The sequence below is a fragment of the Chiroxiphia lanceolata genome, chromosome 1, assembly GCF_009829145.1.
Source record: "Chiroxiphia lanceolata isolate bChiLan1 chromosome 1, bChiLan1.pri, whole genome shotgun sequence".
Classification (NCBI taxonomy): domain Eukaryota; kingdom Metazoa; phylum Chordata; class Aves; order Passeriformes; family Pipridae; genus Chiroxiphia; species Chiroxiphia lanceolata.
In genome coordinates this window covers 128,132,243-128,152,890 of record NC_045637.1, presented here as the reverse complement: position 1 = coordinate 128,152,890, position 20,648 = coordinate 128,132,243, and the positions used below count along the sequence as shown (strand labels likewise).

Sequence of the window (20,648 nt, the reverse complement as noted above, 5' to 3'; positions counted from 1 at the left end):
TACTACAAAACCCTGAGGAAAATTCACGGTGGCAAGGACTGCAGGTTGTGCATCCTTCTGCAAATCTCTTTCGGTCACTGGGATAGGTCTTACCATGTGCATCCATCCATATACTTCATGATGGGATTAGGCTATTGCAGTTTGGGCACTCAAACTTCTCATCTGCTACATGTCCTCTTTACTAGCATTGGGATGCCGTCCAACAAACCCTCCTTAAATTTGAAGGAGCTACTGGTGAAACAAGCCATTTTAGTAACTTTCCTAGGTTTTCTTATACAATTTCAAAGGGATTTGAACTGTGCTTTTAAGTTTCTTCAAAGTCACCAAAGCTGAGGTCTACTAACACCAATCTAAGGTATGAGTATAACATAACACATACCTGCCTAAGTTGTTCACAATTTCAAACTTAATTTTTCTATCTCATTGAGCAGACTACTGAAATTAGATCTATGAGCTAATAAATGCCGCCTTAAAAATACAAAGTAATATCTCTCAGCACACCCTAACCCTAATTTCTCTCACTGCCCCATCAAATTTACTTTCTCATTCCAGTTTTTGTTTGGTTGCGGTTGTTTCATTTTTATTTTTTGCGGGAGGTATTTTGTAATTGCCAACACTGTGCATTTCCTTCCTGGGTTTCAGGTGACTCATTAAGACATCTGATCAACTTACTCTTGCTAATTGAGAAACAGCTTATGAAAATAAACACAACATAAATGTCGCAGTAAAATATGGGGGTTTTCTATATTTCTATATAGAAATATAGAAAATATTCTATATTTTTCTATATTGCTATTCTTAAAGAAAACATTTCTATATTTTTCTATATTTCTATATTTCCTTTTGCTTGAGGTGAAAAGGAAGTTTTAAACTCCTTGCTGATGAACCTGCCTCTTGAGAGTTTTGAAAAGACATATGTCTTAAGTTGCTTGAATTCTGTAATACGTTCCTGCCCTGCTAAAAGGCACTGTTAAAAGGCATTTTATCAGTGATAACAGCTTCAGATTTTCATTCATCATAGAAATTCAACACAACTGTCATAACTACCTGCCTTCTTCAAATAAAGTTCATGGCTACAACAATGAATTTGCTGCTCGCGTATTAAGTACTATGTTACTATGCTTAGGATTAGATATAAATGCTTGCCCATTATTTGCATGAATTGCTAACAAACATGCTTTTCTAAAAAAATTTAAAGAAATTATTTTTTTAAAACAAGACCCAGAAAACACCAAACCTTTTTATTCTCTTACCCCCGCTTTGACCCAAGTTACAGTTTTGTGATATTCATTAAAACTGACATGATTTGTAACAAAACCTTCATTATACAAGACGGATAGAAACAGAGCTGTCTTTAACAATGAATCACAATTCTAAATTTTATGATTCACCCAAGTATCTCTTCTGCCAAGAAGGACCAAATGTGACAAAAAAGCTGAAGAATGGAAGTGTAAGTAGTAAAGCTGTGATATAAGCAAGGCATGCATATGCTCTAGTTACAGACTCTTAAGATCTAATTTTAATGATTTTTAATGATTCCTAACTTCTAGTTTTTTCCTTCAAATTTAATTATCTTTCTAACTAAAATATTAACAGTAACAGACTATTTTACTCAAAACAAACTGCTAATGAATGCATGGTCAGATATGCCTTTTCTCTGTTCTTTCTCATTTAACACATTTGCTGATACGTGTGTTATAGTGTTTGTGCGTGGGCCATCAGACCAGAAATAGGACAAGCTGATAGCAATGGCAACATCCCTTAGCACTGAAAAAGAGGAACTGAGAACTCTTCTCACATACAAGAATGCAATTACTTGCTCTGTTGAGTATTGACATAAATTGAAAGGACAATCCACAGGATATCAAAGGGCAGAGATTACTTCTATAAGATTATTGTTTCACTCTGTCATCAAAAGTAAATCAGCACGAACAGATGAATGAATGTGTGATTTTTACATTCATGAGTGCCAGAAATTTGAAAGAGAACTCTTTCTCTATTGAATAAGAAATGCTACTATGTCAACAATATGATCAACATTTTTACAGAAATCACCAACAAACAGTTAAATGTACTGTTCAAAATATCTGCATTCCAGTAGCAATTATAAATGCAGTATCAGAATGTTATACCAAATGGATATTTCAGCGCTTAGCATTTCCTGGTTTTGGGGTGATTAAAAGGACTTGCACAGTAGTAGCTCAGTCCTTTCTGTATCTACATCATAAAATATTATTCAAATAAATAATTTATAGTACAGATTTTCTTAATGATATATTATCAATCAAAGCTTTTCATGGCCTGTAGAAACTTTATTTATGAGAATCCAAGTATGCAGGAGGGAGACATAAATTAGCAGAGAGAGGAGATGAAACCTCTTTCAGAGTCTTTCTTCAGAAACTGGTAAAATCTTTCTAACGCTGTTCAGGGCAGAGCTCAGTCAGACAGATGCTTGCTCTCAGGTCAATCTCCCTTCAGTTAGCACTTTGCACGAAATCAACTCTTGTGCAGGGAACCAAACAAAATAATGTGTTTTGCTAAAAATTCACACATGACAATTTTCATGGTAGAATTTGGAATGCATGTTGATGCCCTGTGTAGGAGATAACCTACATTAAACAAACAAAGAACACTATTCATTCAAAATGCAATTTTCTGATGTGTGAAGTAACAGATAATTCTCTAAGAATTACAGAAGTGTGTTTTCCAAAACGAAATTTACTTTTCTACAAAAATTCAACTTTTACTTCCAAATCATATTCATTGTAAAGATAAAATATTTTATTTGTCTCAATCTAAGGAAAAGCTGTACTAGTTTATTTAGCTCCTCCAGGCTATCAGTTTACATTACTGAGGATAAAAGTAAAAGAAATATTCAACACATTGTGAGGTATTAAAACACTCAGACTTGATACATAATATATCTGTGTTTGAAACTTAGATTTTAATTTACACCACCTACATAAATGGGAAAAATATTGGGCAAAAAAACTCTGTCTTTAAGTGTCCCTGTAATGTTCACCACTGCAACAGCCTAAACAATATTTAGATTCATATTTAGATATTTGGACTGAGGCATAAACGAACTTTGGTTGTCCAGCTGAATAACTAGTTCTGTGAATTCTACAATAAAATTTATACATGGCATATATTTTAAAAAAAACCAGGAGCAAATAAAATCTTCCTTTCTAATGGTTTATCTCAGAATTATTGACAGGATTCTATCAAAACCACTTGCTTTCTTCAGGTTTAGCTTACAGCAGGGGTTCCTAATGAACGATCACTCATCCTACCACTTTACACTAGAGAGCTATTACCATTATATTTGCTTGTAGGAACAAGATTACTGTTTGAATATATCATCTTTCAAAAGATCAAACTCTGTGTAGTACCAAAGAGAAATTCTGCCAGACTGTTCTACCAGATTTGAAAACTGCATGCCCAGTAATTCCAAAATCATGTATTATTCCATATGTGTGTGCCCTGCACATGATTTGAGTTACATTAAAAAAAAAAAAGAAACTCCCATGACAGGAATAAAAAAACCCAATCTGTATGCAGTAAAATTAGCTATCTTTCCTTATTAACTGGCTTTGAGGAAAAGTCAAGAGCTTTAGGTACTACCATGCAAGTACAGAAGACAACACTTTGTACTATCTGAACTCCTACCTTCTGTCTAACACAGAAATCTTATTTCTTCAGTGTGCAATTTGAATGTACCCTCCAGAGCTGCTAGAAATAGATTGCATTGTGATAGACCTTTGAAATAATTACCACAGTTAGAAGTCTTTTGTGTTAGTAGGCAATTCCTTCAGGTTTCAATGCTTTCAGGCAATGCCTTCAGGTGGTAAGCCCTAAATTGATCTCCAGTAACACTTTTTTTAGTAAGCGGTAGGAGCTACTAGCTTAAGATTTACTCTATGACTTTTTTAAGTATACCATAACCTCCTTTAATACTGCAAGGAAGTTAATGACCTGAACATTTCACTTCTGCAGTTAGCAGTGTCCTTGCTCAGGAATGCTACAATCTGCTGAGCCAATAGTGCTTCAATAGATATGAGTTTGCACTCAAAAACTGGCAAAGGAGAAAAACCTTCCTGGAATTCAAGGTTGACTAGTAGTTCAAAGCAATACAATTACTGTTACACAGTAAGAAGGAATTGCATATTTTCATATTGAATCTGTTTAATGCATCTTAAAAAACCCTTCTCCTGACTATATTTAACAGAATCACAGATACACAATTCTGTTAAAACCACAGCATTCTCTATGAAAAGAGGCGAGAGTAGAACTGTATTTGGATGCAAAAATTATTTGCTATGAAACAGAAATGGTGCAGAAATGTCTGGATCGTTGGGCTCAAAGGGTCAGTGGTTTCCAAGCCCAGCCAGCCGCTGGTTAAGAGCGTTGCACCTCAGTGGTTAATTCCAGGAGCAATTCTGTTTAGCCCCTTTATCAACCTGTACAGAAAGCATCCTCAGCAAGTGTGAGGACAATGCTAGTCTGAGTAGTCAGTACTTACCTGGAAGGTAGGGCTGCCATTCAAAGGACCTTGACAGCCTGTAGAAATGGGCTGGCACTGAACTTTAATAGTATAAATGCAAAGTCCTGCATCTGTCACGCTCCTATTGCTCTCTGTGACTATCTTAATTTGAGGGCACAGAGAAGAGATAATCAAACTGTTCTCAGAGATATGCAGGGAAAGGGTAAGGGGTCACAGACACAAACTGCATCAGGGAGCAAGTGTCAGAGAGGCTGTAGGATCTCCATGCTGGCAGATTCTCCAAACATACTGAGATATGGCCCTGAGCAACCTGTTCTAGCCTGAGTGGGATTTAACTTTGAAACTGGCACTGCTCTGGGTAGAGGGTTGAATAAAGGACTTCCAGAATTTCTTCTCAGATGAAAATTATTGTAGGGTTCCCCAACCCTAAACTTTCAAACAAACACTTACAGGGTGCAAAAGCCTTTTATTCTGTCTAATGGATATACCCATAAACGTCTGCACATCCTTACCACGGAAAACATCACATTTTCACAGGTGAATTTACACCTTTTCTACAAAAAGAAGTATATAAAGTCAGCCATTCTTTTCTTCTTTTTTTTGAAAACATACTTTCTACAAACACCTATGAAAACTTGATTCAAGTAAGGATGGTGAAAATAACTGAACAAAAAATATCATAAAATTAGTGACTAATGTGGTATCTATATTTCAAAATAAATCAACACTGATATTTCATGTGTAAAACATTTGACAAATATCAGTTATGATTCACCCTGCCATACTAGCATTCAGTATTTTCCTTTGCTGATGAACATAAAGGTAGATAAATTAATATTACGTTATAATGACTAAAATTTTAGGCATTTCCCACACCAGTGCTGCTATAGATTCTAAGGAATAAATTACAGAAACAAAGGGTCTAACCTCTTGCTTGTAGCCCAGGTCCACAAGTCTCATGTGCTCCCGGACTGTCTTGGCGCACATACCATGGTACGAGCTGGCACCTGCGCCATTTGTGGGTCTTCCACCTGAAATGAGAAGGGAAGTAATCAGCTTCAAACAATCCATCTACATTTGTAGCCATGAAACTTGAGGTAGCACAAGTGCTAGGCAGTGTTAGAAACTACCATAAGCTGTTGCTTGTTATTACTAACTGGTCACAGACAATTCACTAAAAACAGTAACAATACCATAAACTTATCTCCATTTCTGTTAACTTTTTTTCTCCTTTTAGGATGAGACCACTTAGGACACAGTGAAGAAAGGCGGAGGCAAAGGAGGGAAGAGAAAGCAAACCCTATATATTTTCAAGGATTTCGAAGCACGAAGGTACATTAACACTACCTAACAAATACACAGTGAATACATTAACACAAAGCACTAACACAGTTATAAGAGATATGAGAAAGAAATTTTAAAAGAGAAAACTATACAGAACAATAAAATTATATGAATTGAATACCCATTTAACAGAAGAACTCCTTTGCTATGGATTTATATCTGAGCATGCTCAGAGTATTTCACAAGTCAATAAGATGACATGCTAAAATTTGAAAAGTGGACTTAGCGAAGGGACACTAGCAGCTCATAAAAACAACTTGGACCCATTAAGTAAGGATGAATTTTAAACACGACCATGTCCTAATAAACCTCCCCTCTTTCCCACCTTCTTTTACTCCCTGTCTTTTTTCCACATATATGAAGCAAAGGTGTGTTGAAGTTTCCCAAATACATTCCAGAGATAAGACTCCAGGATTGATTTCTCATTAAGGCAATACTGGAATTGCCTTGTGGCAGTAAATACTGTCACATGAAAAGTGAATTTCTTTATCCTTTCCTTCTTTTCTCTTCCCCAGGTCTTTTCTTCCCCCACTCCCTTAGGTATGCCTTGCAACACAACAGTAAACGGAGCAATTCTGCTTTGCTTGAGCACAAACAAGTCCTGGAGCTACAAAGATAAGGTAGGATGAACAAAGTTTTAGGATTTTTATTTTGTTGTCTCAAATTTACAAGGCTAAAGTTGTCACAACAAGCAAATTCCTTTGCTAAGTTTCATTTGCCAAATGCTATTCCAAAAGAAGAAATAAGAAGCAAAAAAGAACAGCAGCTACAGCAAAGTAGCTTCAGTCAGCTCTTCCCTGGCTGGAATTTTTTTCTACGCAAAAAGTTTTTTCTTAAATACTTTAGCACAGAAGCGTTACTAAAACTTCTAATTGGCTCTCCTCCTTGGTCTGCACCAGGAAGTCCGTCCTGGAGCCATCCATCATCGGCTCCCAGGTGGGGAAAACCACATAAACCCACGACAAGTTTCACTGCAACTTGCCTCTATGGGGCAGCAACCGAACTAAGGTACGAGCCAACTATGTGTGTAAGTCCATCTGTTGCAGCCTGTGTGCAGGTCAGAAAGATGCTAAAAGAACTGTACAGAACATGTGTTTAGCATTAGTTCATGTCATGAAATATAAATGACCTCATCTACCACTCTCTAGCAGCTCTTCTTTCTTCTGCTCAGCACATCATCATGCAGTTCAGATACTGAAGATACTGAAGAGATGAGAAGCAGCCAGCATTTTAAAAGACAAAACTCTGACTCTCATTTTGACTAGAAAAAGTTCTTGAGCTCTATTTCTCTGATGTTTGGAGTACTGATTTTGGTAGCTACCCAATGCTCTTTTAAATCTTCTCATGTCTTTTAGTTGCATAGAGTGTGATCTCCGAATGAATTTGCAATGATAATTCTTACCAGATGATGAAAGCAACACATTTCTTTAATCTCAATTTCTTTTCACTAAAATAAGCCTAAATTCTATTTGTACCTCTGCAACAGAGAGTAGTTTCATAAAACAAAACAAAAAAATCTTTTTATTATTTTGTCAAGTAAATCTAACTAGCTGCATCAGAATTTTCTAAACTTTATCTGTATCAACAGCTAGATCTTGTTGTATGACTAGACCTTCCCACACCACTCAGATGGATTATACAGAACTACCCACAAATTTTCTTAACCAGTGATGGTGGAGATCCCCACCTACTGGAACAGTCTTCAAGATTCTGTGGTGAAGATTAGGACAACACAGAGGACATAGGGAATATGGGGATACATTCAATTCTGAACTATCTCAGGGCTTAGATGGACAGAAAGATGAAGGGTACAGTGGGTGGCACAGTGTGGCACCAGAACTCAGCTCTCCTGTGGAGAAAATCCCTCACTCTGCACCCTTTGCAGCAAATGAATTCAAGTGGGACAGACTTTTGTCCAGGAAGAACTCTCTTGTAACTTCATTACTCCATACCTATATACAGACTCTCTACCGACCCTGGGTCCCAGCTATCCAGCCAGGCAGATGTTTATCTCCCCATATACCGCACACACTCATGTGACTACTTCCAGCCACAGAGAACAACCATGCTTCAAGTGGCTTTCCAGCTTGACCTTGTGATTCTTTTCACACACACACACACACACTAATATTAGCTCTGGCTAGCTCAGGACCACAATATTTTTGCTTTAGTATGTTCTTCTTCTTTTATCATCCAGGTGGCTGGCGTTGTCCATCCAGCCGCTCCCACACTTTCCTAAACGGATAAGATTGCTGTTCAGTGCTTTGGAATTCAGAAAGATAGATTTTTTCTTTTTACATGTATAAAATGTCAAAACAGATTCTAGGAAAAATTTATCCTGAAATGTAATCCTTAGCTGTTACATTGTTCCTGCAAAGGAACTGGAACAAAATGAAACAGCAATTCACTATGGGCCCAACCAAGTCTACATATCTGTTCTGAAATCTTGATTTAGATATGCATTCCTTTTTTCTAAATAGTACATGTTAGAAAAGAACCTCCTGTTAAGAAGTGGAAATCAGCAAGCCTTAGAGGTAGTACAAGTTGAAAAATCATGTCTGAGTTATTTCTGGTGGATTGTCTCTCATACCTGTAGCTATGGCAGACAGGAGAGGCTTCACATTCCCTTTCCTCAAACAAAGAGTCTGGGCACTCTCGACCACCGTTGGCAGGGAGCTGGATGATGACTCGGTGACGGGATTGCTTTCTTACTGTGACACCCCCTGCAAAGAGTACAAGAGCTTGTTTCTCCTGCTACTATATAGGGATGACAGTAATTAGAGGGAAAACAGAACTTAACAGGTATTTGAACTGATTGCTATAATATCGACATGCTATTTTGCCCATAAGCAGAAAAATTAAGACTAATAGAAAAAATACTTTAGTTTCAGCTAGAGGCCAGGAAGCAGAACTAAACATAAAGCAACAGCAGCAATAGTGAAAAAATGACTGAACAAATGAACAGACAGCTGAAATGAATACACAGTTCAAGTGAACAAAAATTAAACCAGCTCAGTTTGCTGCTACACTTTCCAGTTTGAAGGTATAAGCTTGCCCTAATCATTTGCATGTAAAACCAGAGACAGAAATTCCACTCTAGAATTCCTTTGCAGTTTACAGCTTTTAATTATTATAGTCATTCCTTATTAATGATAAACAATAAATAGTTTCTACAGGAATTTTGATTTCAGTCATCTTCGGGTATCAGTTCTTCAGGCAGAAAATTAAGAGAAAAGCTACAGATCAGTATTAGTTCCACAGCAATGCCTAATACAGAAATACTGTTAGGTAAAAATTTTGGATTATTTTTTTTTCAGTGAGCAGTAGAGCAGACATTTGGCTGACTTGGTTGATATCAGCTTTGGGTGGGTTATTACAGCAGCTGCAGCTTGTCTGAACACAGAAGCGTGCTGGACCACAGCCAAGGAATTGTAATTAGGAGCAAGCAGTAGGAGAATCCCGATGGTGGCTCTCCAGCACCTGGCTGCTTTTCAACACATAGGAAACCCTTCACTCCCGAGTCAAACAGCTCCAGGAGATGCCAAGAGGTGTCACAAGGGACAAGACAGACGTGCAGCCCAGCAAAGCTACTGACCAGCTTGCTGACACAAATGGGTAAACACTATGAAACAAAAATTGTTTGTGTAATATAAAAAGAGTTCAACCACTGAATGGACAAGACGCCTGTAGTAGTTCACAAATATACTGTTTAATAGAAGTCTACATGCTAGTTTGTAGTAAATATTTGTGAAGATGTGCTCATTGCATCAAGAACTTTCTTAAAACTCGCAGAAATGAGAACAGGAAAGGACGGCATTTTTGTCCAAGATGATCTGCTCTAACAAAAATATTTCAGAAAGAATAATTAATACTGCTGCAAAATAACACACTATTTAATGATTAATAACTATTTCATAGTTTCAGATTTAATGGTTTAAATTCTCTGCTCTTTTTCAAAGGTTATGGATTTAAGTCCTCCTAACCCTTTTTTTTTCATTTGTTAAACAGTAACAGGAATTACTGCAAAAATGCCTTTATGCTTGTGTCCTTTATAAAGCATATAGAATTGGCCACGGCAATCCAAGTCTGTATGTTTGATATAACTGTATCTTACATTCTGATAATCTGGTAGCTGTGAGTAATCACCGTGTCCCACACAGGGATTAGCACCCAGTGGAACAAGATGTATTACAGTCTACCTGTAATAGTACATATTAGAAAAACAACTCCCGTTAAGCTAAAAAAAAGAAATAAGGCATAAAAATGTGGCTAATATTAAGCCTGTCATCACTCTTCAACTTCATGTATGATTTCATGTCTCAACTTCATGTATGATTTCAATGTAACAAGAATTCAGGGGAGACTTGCACTGTTTTTAAGAGCTTTGCCAAGTGTAATAAAATGGTATCAGATTATATGTTTAAATCAGACCATTACCATCAATGTAAAGTCTTCTGATTTTTATTAACTTTCCTTCAATTTTCCTTGGAGTAGAAGCAGCCAGCCAAAATTATATAAAATTGCATATCTATTTATCTACCTACTTTTCTCCTGGTGTATAAAGCTTCAGTTTTCTGATGAGCAAACAGCCTAAGCTTAAGGATTTCCAAAGCCCAAATCTGTCAATTTTATAATCTGATAATTAAAATGCTACAATTGTACAAGTATCTGTTTTGACGTTACATTAAGAGATATGTGTTTAGTCCATGACTAGTTATCTCTTTATCTGTGTAAGACACAAATGAGAGTTTGTAACATTAGGTAAAATGGAGGGGAAAAATCTATAAGCAGATGCATACAGAAAATGTATAGAAAAACTCTTCATCAAAAATTTCATGTCCTCCTTGCAGCTGCTGTACCAGGTATTACATGTCCTCTGCCACAAAGAGATGTGTATAACCATTCTGCCAAAAGTGACTGCTAGTCTAACTCCACACAATGGATAAAATTACCTTCTTGACATGAAGAAGGACACATTGTCCAGTCACTGAATGGAGTCACAATACAGTCCTTCCTACAGGGAAGTAGACAAGGTCTCACAGTTTCAGGTCGAAGGCTTTCAGGGCATCTAAAAAAACCGACAAAGAAGCATTATCAAATAAACAATCATTCTGCAGTGAAGGGGTGAATCATGAGAGGTACTGAATGCCTGCAGGCAGATGAGGGCAGTGCTAGTTGCCTAGAATTCACCAGGATGGAGCACAGACAGAAAAATTATTAGCAAAACTATCACCTCTGGTGAAGACAAGCCAAACCCAGCGTATTCTGTACCTGGGATTTAACTTAAATAATCATTGTTCCTCACCCACCATGCCAGACCCTGTTCTTCTCAGGGTTATTTTCAAGTTTTCACATAATTATGAAGAAAAGCCATCTCATTTCGCTTAGCAAAATACACTTTTAGGTCTCATGACTTTACCAGAAGTATAAAATCTGGAAGGAGGCTTATTTAAAACAACACTGCTAACTCAGGAACAAATAGGTATAAACTGACAATGATTATGAGAGAAACCAGAAAATTATTTGAAACTGCCTGATCAATGAGACTGAGAAAGACTGTCAGAAAAGACAAAAATCCTCACTTGTTTTAGGAAGAGGCTTGATCAGCATATAAAAAGGATTATTGGACTGCCACATATGGGACTCATTACCCAGGTCATTTTCCCCATTCTGTGAGGATTCTGTCCCTTTTCATCAAGGACAAACAACTCTCTACTTGATCAGAATGATGCAATAACTCTCACAGAAATGCTGCAAATCTTTAAAATAATTTCAAAATTACTATTGCTCTAAAAGCATAAGACTGTGGACTGTCAGAGGAATATGTGAAGATGGAAGAACAGCATCACTTCCATGTTTCAAAGCTTTTGCATCATTACAGGAAAACATCACTGTCACCAGCATTTCTTCTTGTGGCTGCTGGGCAACCGGGACCAGAGAGGTGAGACACTAGTTTAATATTTAGAGTTCAACAGCTGGGTAATCTTGGCTTGTGCAAGGCATCTTTCTTGCCAGTCCAAAGGAAGTAAAGCAAGTCTAATGGTGAACTATCAAGAAAATATGGTCTCCACGGTCAGTGGAGAACTATGTCTGTGCTGTGTTAGGAGGACAAAAGCTGAGTTGCAGCTTTTCAGGAACATATTCTTCAGCAATAACACTCGCTAGTTCGTGTTTTTCATTTTCCTGTTTCTGCATTTTCCTGTCAATTCACATAAGCTTCTCAATGTATGATCCATTACCATAAACAAGCACCAACTCCTCGGTGCCCTCTTATAATAACATCTCCATCCTTTCTCTTCCCTCCTCTTCCACCAATGTGAAAGACCATGAAATAACATAGCTATAGCAACACAAATCTCCATCACTTTTCTATAAGCTCTCTCTACATTTATAATTCAAATTGTGCCTTGTTTCTATGTGATTCATAAAATCAGATTCTTATATGCATGGGTGTACTATATATGAACAGGTACACTTCAAAAAAAACCTCTGCTACCAATCATATAAGTTAACTATGTTGGCAGAAATTTTCTCTAAGGTGAAAATAAAAAATGTTTCTGAAAAGTATTGAACATTGGCTTACTAATGGCTTTTCTTACATTGGCTTTTTTTCTTAAAGAATGGGAGGAATTATAAGCATACAAAAGAGTTTGAAATATACTCATTCACCATTTCACTGAGAACTTCATCTTTCAGGAGCACTGAACACTACAATTCCTCTTCAGATACTTAAGCAAGGCAATTAGTTCAATTAGAACACCATTTCTATCCTTTATATTGTTTGTATTTACTATATGTGGCTTAAAGCGAAGTATTGATTTTTTTGCAGTCCTTACTCAAGGTCAAATTAAACAGAAAAGATACATGCTGAAGTCTGTAACTTCTGAGGCAGATAAGTTCGATAATATTGATTGTATGGTACCACAGTAATCCTTTTTATTAAGGGGAGTTTAAAACAAGGTTCCTATTTACATTTTCATGTTAAATGTCTGGGTCTTTAAAAATGATTCTGTGATTTTAATGTGACAATTTGAAGCATCAACTGAGACCTTTTTTCATTTCACATGATTAATTTATGAAAGAATAAAACAGCCTTCCTCCAAAAATTTAAGGTCAAATCACAGGCAGAGACATTACCAATAGATTTCAAAAGAATTATAAATCATTAGAGGGTTTTGGGTTTTTTTAATGTAAATGGACCAAAAAAAAGATATAATGTTATCATGACTAAATAGAACAGCAACTTAATGCAGATACAGAACAATTTAGATTACTGAATGTGCTGGCATTACTCCCCATTTCCATTTAAAGTAAATTAGGCTTAAGGTCTACTGCAGAATAAAGCAACAAATGTCAGGCACTATGCAAATATTTAGTGCGAGAACAGCTGCCTCATGAACTTTCTAAATGACCTCTGATATCAGTTCTTTCAGTTTTGAATCTGTCCTGAGTGGGATATATTTACAGACTGCCAATCCATATGGAGATATTATCAAATGCATTTTACTAGCAGCTAATCCATATTTAACCCTGGTTATATATTAAACTGTAAAATTAAATCATTGGGCCAAAGGGATCACTTAAAAAACTATATATATGGGGAAAAGAAATCACAAAGGTTGTCTAATGTTTAAACTAACGTTTCAAATTAATGCCCTGTCAGGGTTCCACTATGCTACATCTCCTTGATCTGCTTCTGAGAAGGTGCACTTATATGTGCTGTACTGGATTTAAATCTAAACCACTATTTTTGCATGGAACTGCACTAATCCATATATTGCAGTGGAAGTACCACAAGGAAGTACCACCACTAATCCATATATATGTGGAAGTACCACAAGGATCTTTGGAATGATGCTGCTCTGAATGTCACACACATACCCCATGAATTCTACCTCGACTCAACCCGATGATGGCAAGGAGCCAACTGGATTTAGTCAGCAGAATCACCATTGCAAATATACTCTATAAAAATCAATAGTGAGAAAGGTATCATCTAGTCCTCCTGTTGTACCAGTTTCGTATTTTTAGAAGATGAAGTGTTCACCTGTTAGAACACTCCTGAGAAAGAACAGGGTCTTTTTGTCTTTGCATGTAGTCACTGGGGATAAAAATATAAAGCAGCAAAATCCGAAGATAATTACAGCATGAAGATATTTTTAAAGATCTTTACTTTTTTGGGCCCACTTGTCCCACATTGACTCTCACGCAGATGACCTTTCTTGTCTGCATCCCCACGGAACAGGTGGCCTCCCCGTTCCAGCTGGCAGAGGAGTTGAAAGCAGAGACAGACGTGTCCTCAATGCACTGTCCCCACGGGCCGGTTTGCCAATGATACACAGTGCAAGAGTGCTCGTTACAGCTGCGCATTTCCTGCAGGGCACTGATATTTGGGCACTGTATTCCTCCTGGAACAATAAAAGAGGGCAAAAATTCATTCAGTGGAAGGATATTTTTTTTAATCTAAAGAAACCCACAAGCGCACTTTGAACTCACATTAGTTACACATTATCAGTTTGATTACATGAAAAAAATCCTGTTCTCCTTTTTTCCTCCTCTCTATATGCTCAATATTGACTTTGACAAATTTCAGTCAACAGACCACACAGAACAGACTGTTCATGGACAGTATGTAAATCTGTACCATAAGGATGCCAAAATAATCATAACTTCTATGACACATTAATGTACTTGGAGTAATCTACAGTCTTATTATTTTGAGGTTCTCTAGAAGGGACTGCAAAAGATCACATAAGGACATATAAAGGCTCTAGGCAGAAGAAATGGTTAATTATTCTAGTTATGCATGTGTAAAGACCACTGTTTATGTCTAATTCACAGATCAATTAAAAAGATTTTTGGAGCTCTTGTCCTAGCTCCCAGTGGATGCTTATCCATGTTATGTAATTACCAAAGAGGATGGCACAGCTGGCAATTTCAGGTCCACACTGAGATAACAAAGGCTGTTGCAGGTTAAGATTAAAATGCATTCAAGTGTCAATAATTGAGAAGAAAAGCTCAGATAATGCTATCTTTGTTGTGTTTGGTTTCAGATAGTACACTCAGTTTATTATATTCAAGCACTTCGAAGTCACTCTGGCCTCCCAGTCCTCCATGCGAAGTGAAGAGGTTTTTCCTACTAGACTTGATCATAGGCTACTAGATGTCCAGCCTTATGAGTAGACTGCATGTCTGCTAGATATCTGGTGTTACTAGACATACAGAATCTAGGCTTAAGAATTAACTTAAATATTTGTGGCCTACAAAGAATAATAGGAGCCCTATTTCCAACTGATGGAAAGGCAGGAAAAAAATCTAAATAACATTTCACCCTTTCCCAAAAGACAGGAAAAGTAACAAAGATGACTGAAAGAGGAGCTTTTTATTAGTTAATGCAGATGAGCCATAAGACTTCTCTAAAAAGAAATAGGTATGCTCACACTAAATGCATGTTGGAGAGTATACTAGCCTAAAGTCCATTCTAATGAATTCACAACATAAAATCCAAATTCTCAAATTTTTCCCTAGAGATATTTCTAACTTTTGTCTTTGGGCTAAAAATATTGATGCAACCAAGGAACAGTAAACATCATATTAATTGAGGTGTTTTGCCACAGATCAGCTAATCTTGAATTATGCAAAAGGGGATTAGAAAAACCTACAAATGTGTGAATGCAATTAAAGAATAACTTCAACTGATTTTGTTTTGGTTCAAAATGGATGCAACTCAAGTCTATCAGAATTGCTTAAAATATATATCAGTCTGCAAAAGTTCAAGACAAAACACTAGATGCATTTTTCTAAAAAAAAGGAAATAAAAAACCAAACAGTAAAATAAAATTATGTTTACGTAATAAGTTTCAAAAAGTTATGTAGTTAGCATTCTTTAGGAAAGAAAAAAATTTCCAGCTAACACTAGCAGATAAAAAGATTAGCAAGGAAATTAGGGAAGTGAGTGTATTTTGAAAAGAAAAAATAAACAGACACAAATTATTTGTCATGAAATAGAAAATAGATCCATGTGAGAAGTCTAGACATATTCACCCAGCAATAGGGTTAAAAAAGGAAAACTTAAAAGACATAAGGAAGGTTACTAATTATTTTCATCTGATGTTAACTCAAGAAGAAACACAATGGAAATATTTAAGAAATTTAATAAATTAAAGGGGGGGGGGGGAAAGAAATGTTTCCCCAGAATTGGATGCCACAGCCAGCAGTTCCTAGGGCATTTGAGAATAAAGTGACAACTTAGGTTCAGTTTTGACAGCTATGCAAGAATGTATATTCAGGGAAAAAAATGAGAGTGACATTGACTTGTAAATGAAAAACATTGGGGCATGAATGTCTGCAGCTCAGTGGGAATCCAGTTCTGTTCAGATTAAACCAGGAGTTTAAATCATGTAAAGACTGAACAAAATGTGGAAATAATATTACTAAAATAAAAACCAATTATCACTAGTACCAAATGTTGTAATAAACCCCCCCAACTATTTATTTATAAATCAAAATGCCATTCTCTCCAGGAAAACAGTATTCCCTTGTGCTCCCTCAAATTTAAATAGGTACAGAAAAAGCAGAAGTGGTTGGAAAACTGGCAGTTAGAGATGTCTTTTACAACATCCGTGTAGGGGTAACGAGATCATGGCTGCTCAACTTTTAAGAGCATATCCTGGAAGGGGTACAGGTTTGACAGAAATATAAAAGTTAATGTGTATCACAGAAAAAAATAAAACAGACATTTGATTTCATCGGAATATATGAAAAAGAGACATACAATAATAAATACATTCCTTAATAATACATGATCAGATGACAGAAAATAACTGCTTGGAAGTACTTAAAATAGTAATTTCAAGGTACAGAAAACAGTTGGAACTGAAGCATTTCTTTTTGGGGTTGGATACGTAAGCAAAGTAGACTTGGAAATGAAGGACTAGCTTTGCAGAGGGACTTGTATATTACTTATAAAATAGCTGAGATATGAAGGTAGTTTCCTTGAGCGCTTTAACAGAATTGTCATATGCTTAAATTGCTGTTCTGGCTGAGTTGGAGCTGATAATGGGCAAGACACCTCACTCTAGGATATTCAATGATTGGATTTTTTAAGTCTTTTTTGTGACATTGACTTAACTTTTAAATTTCAAAATGATTAACATTTTTCAAAGCATTTAAGATCATTTTAATTAATCATTTTGATATCACTAATTTCTAAAAATGCATATAGTTTTATAAATGCATTTCAAAGCAGCTGGAATAATCTTAAAATCTGAGAAAACCGATGTGACTGAAATGACTCTTGTAGTCTAGCAAGTAAGCAGTTGCTCCTTTCTTTGCTGGAGGAATGAGGTAGGCACTTCTCTAGGCAGCTGCTCTTCCTGAAGACAGACACAGTCAGAACCAAGACTATTCCAGTACTGCAAACATTGATGCTTCCCCATCTGCTGCATATCAGTTACACAAACCAAGCAGACCTGTCCTACAATACACAACAGGACAGGAGACAGAGTGCACCCATGGGAAATGAGAGGTCTGTCCTCAAGTCTTTTCATGGATAGGATTTGAATCCCAGACACCACAATACAGTCAAGAATCTGAGCTGATGGGCTCCTGAACAAAAGGAAAAGCACAGTAACATCCTCTGCCCCGGCTCACCATCACACACAGGCGTCAGGTCACTTTGTAAGTCTTCCCTGAAAATTCAGGTTTCACAAAATAAATTTTTTTATTCCTGTTTCATGAGAAAACATGTGTTCTCTAAAACTTATTCTTTAGTGAATGAGCAATTTTGCTGGAAAAACAATTACTCAGTTCTATGTTTTCATATTTAATTACCAAGCACTGTTATTTCAAGCCAGGAAAATACAAAAATTAAAAGCTCCTTTGGTCCAGCTATTCCTTACATATCCGGTAAATCAATCTTGCAGATATATGAGATGTAAGAGCTATCGGTCTTTGACAAACAGAATATCTGATGAGATGAACAACTGATGTTCTATACTATCTAACTCAGTGATGTTTAATAGTTTGTGATATATGAGGTCACACTAAATAGTCCTTCTGGCATTATACTTTGCTAATCTATGAGCATACAATAGCCAGAGTAAGATATTGCCATGCACATGCATCCCTGCCCTAAGAGAATATGTCGAACAAAATTGCCCTTCATTCTCATTTTATTAAATTAAGCTTTTATATCAGATTATTTTTCTCTTTGCACTTGAATCATGTTTTTTGTTTGTTTGTTTTTAAATCCTTACTTTTCCAAAATTGGTATTACTGATAAAACTTTGAATGTATCCACACCATTAGTATTATACTCTCTGACAGTGTTAATATATGGCAGTGTATAACCAATACAGAATCAATCTGCATAAATACTACTTACTGAAAAACTAAGATTCACTTAGTACACTTTAGTCTCAGGTCTAGTGGTTAGGTGAAGTAGTCTTAGTGTATACTACTGATTATAAAAGATTTGTTGTAAGCATGAAATAAAAAAAGAACAGTAATATTAAACAGAATATAAAACAAAAATAGACAAACATTCAACAAAGGTAGCCTGAATTGTATAGGATGGCTTTACTAGATTTGTGCAGAATAACTATAGGGTGTATCAGGTAACATCACTGTGTCCTTTGCTGTCATTTTATATTTTGAGACAGTGACTTTCCCGAGTTTCTTACTGTACCATGAAGATATATTTGACAGTGACACAAATTAGTGACCACTGTACGCAGGCTCACAGACAGGCAAATTTATAAATCACTTTGCCTTTCAAACCTTCAAGCTGAGGACAATGATCTCAGAAAACATATCAAAAATGGTTATTGTGACACCCATTTCCACATGGAGTCATCTCACGAACCACAGTAAGTCTTTATCTTGAGAAAAGAGACTCTCTCTCCACTGAATGCAAGTAAATAAGCCCATCCCAGATGTGCATGACCACACCGTGCCTGAGGCTTGAGACTCTGCAGCCATGTGGTTTGACCATAAGGAAAATGTCTTGTTCTGAATGAGGAAATGATGATGAGAGTGTATACAACTGAGGTGAGCTCCTGGCTCGAGCAGAAGTCAGTGTAGTGTCGGAGGGGCAGTCGGTATCCCAGAGCTCATTAGAAAACTTCGTCACTATTGTAATTTACATATGGCTTATGTTTTTCCTGTGAAGTTATTCTCGTCCCTGAGGAATTATTATAATACTACTGAATTATTCCTATTCTAAGTCATCCAAAGAAACTGATTATACTATGGCAGTTTCCTGGTGACCAGTTATGCTAACTTGATGGTTTCTTCAAACCAATTCAGCAGCATAGATAGCTGGGAAATAAGAAGAAAAATAATTTCTTCTTGTGTGAAACGACATGGCTCTATTACAGGCAGTCATCTGCCAACATTAAGCAAAATGACAGCATATAGTATTTTTTATTTCAGAGAAGAGAGAAACTGAACAATCACGGACAATACGTAATAAGAAGCCGTCTGAGATCCAGATAAAAGAACCTATTTCACATGTATTTACAGATTCTCAAAAGTTTCATGTTTAAGTACCAAATGTTTTCATGTTTAAGTACCCGAATGAACAAGAATTAGGTGCTTCAGATACTTTGAGGGTTTGCAGTATTCCTTGTGTATGTAATGCCTGCAATGTTTTGATCTTCCTATGCTTGTGGATTAAATTCTCCCTGATTAGCAGGAGGATGTGTGTGATCAAAGACTTACATTGATAAATGTGGACCCCTTATGTCATCTTAGAAGACAAGTTTAATCTTATCCATAGATTGGCAACAGCCTTTTACATTCTTTCATTAATTAATATCCAATCCTGATATGTATTAGGAATAGTATATATTTATGTACAATATATTAGTTCTATTGTGTTCTGAATAAAAACTCTCAGATACCATGGCTACATTATACAGAAATTACTATGAAATAGCTTACCTATCCTGGTCTGTCTCTTATACCTACAGTTCTAGAACAGGTTCAAAAATCCAAAAGAAAACATCTGTGGGACTGTTCACCTGAACAGTACTGACAGCTGTTTTCAGAACCCAGTTTTAATGTGTAAATGGAATTATTGGTCTTACATTTATGAGAATTGGGAGTTTTAGTTATACATGATGCTTACAGAGTTTTCATCTATAGTACTGAGCATTTTTCCTACGTTACGAATAGAACTGAGAACTGTATGTTTGCCAAAAAATGTTCATGTGAAGCTTCCTTTTTACATCAGCAGAATACAGATGTTCAGATACATGAGTGTATTCAATGCCCCTAGAACATAAAATGACCTCCCAGCACCAGCTACACCAATCAGTGTTTTGGGAACACGGTTGATCTTTGTCATGCAATTCTGGAGGTGAAAAGTCATTCATTTATTTGTCATGTAGCAAATGACTAAAAGGCATAAGAGACATGTGAGGAGAAAGATGACAATAACTCTAATTCCAGTGAAGCATAAAAAATAACAGTTAAATTGATACATTTTGAATATAATACAAGAAAAGGTGAAAAGTACCTTCCAGCTAGAGAGTTGTAACAATATGCTAAGCCTTGGAATATTTATATACTTCTATTCTCTGGAGTTTGTACAGAGTGCAAAAGAGCATGGTGTTGAAGAGATCTGTTCAAAATGTGAGTGAATTGCTAAAAGCTGTATAGACATACCAGCTTGTATCCTTAAAAAAATGGAAGGAATAACCTCATCTCAGAATAGTGGTAAAGAGTCCAGGGTTTGAGCAAAGCTCAACACCTACAACACCTAGGTAATGAGTTAGCTTTCTCAGCATTAGTTTAA

The 20,648-nt window shown here is 36.3% G+C and overlaps 1 protein-coding gene across 11 annotated transcripts in view; it reads right to left on the bottom strand.

The window, feature by feature from the left end:
- Positions 1-20,648, bottom strand: part of THSD7A (thrombospondin type 1 domain containing 7A) — a 281,746-nt gene that overhangs the window by 51,523 nt on the left and 209,575 nt on the right. For all 11 annotated transcript variants that reach the window (XM_032686025.1, XM_032685996.1, XM_032686043.1 and 8 more), the window contains 4 exons: positions 14,022-14,256; positions 10,801-10,916; positions 8,439-8,571; positions 5,432-5,535 (listed from right to left, as the gene is read on the bottom strand). In XM_032686025.1, the coding sequence (XP_032541916.1) occupies positions 5,432-5,535; positions 8,439-8,571; positions 10,801-10,916; positions 14,022-14,256 (588 nt within the window). The remainder of the gene's footprint in view (positions 1-5,431; positions 5,536-8,438; positions 8,572-10,800; positions 10,917-14,021; positions 14,257-20,648) is intronic.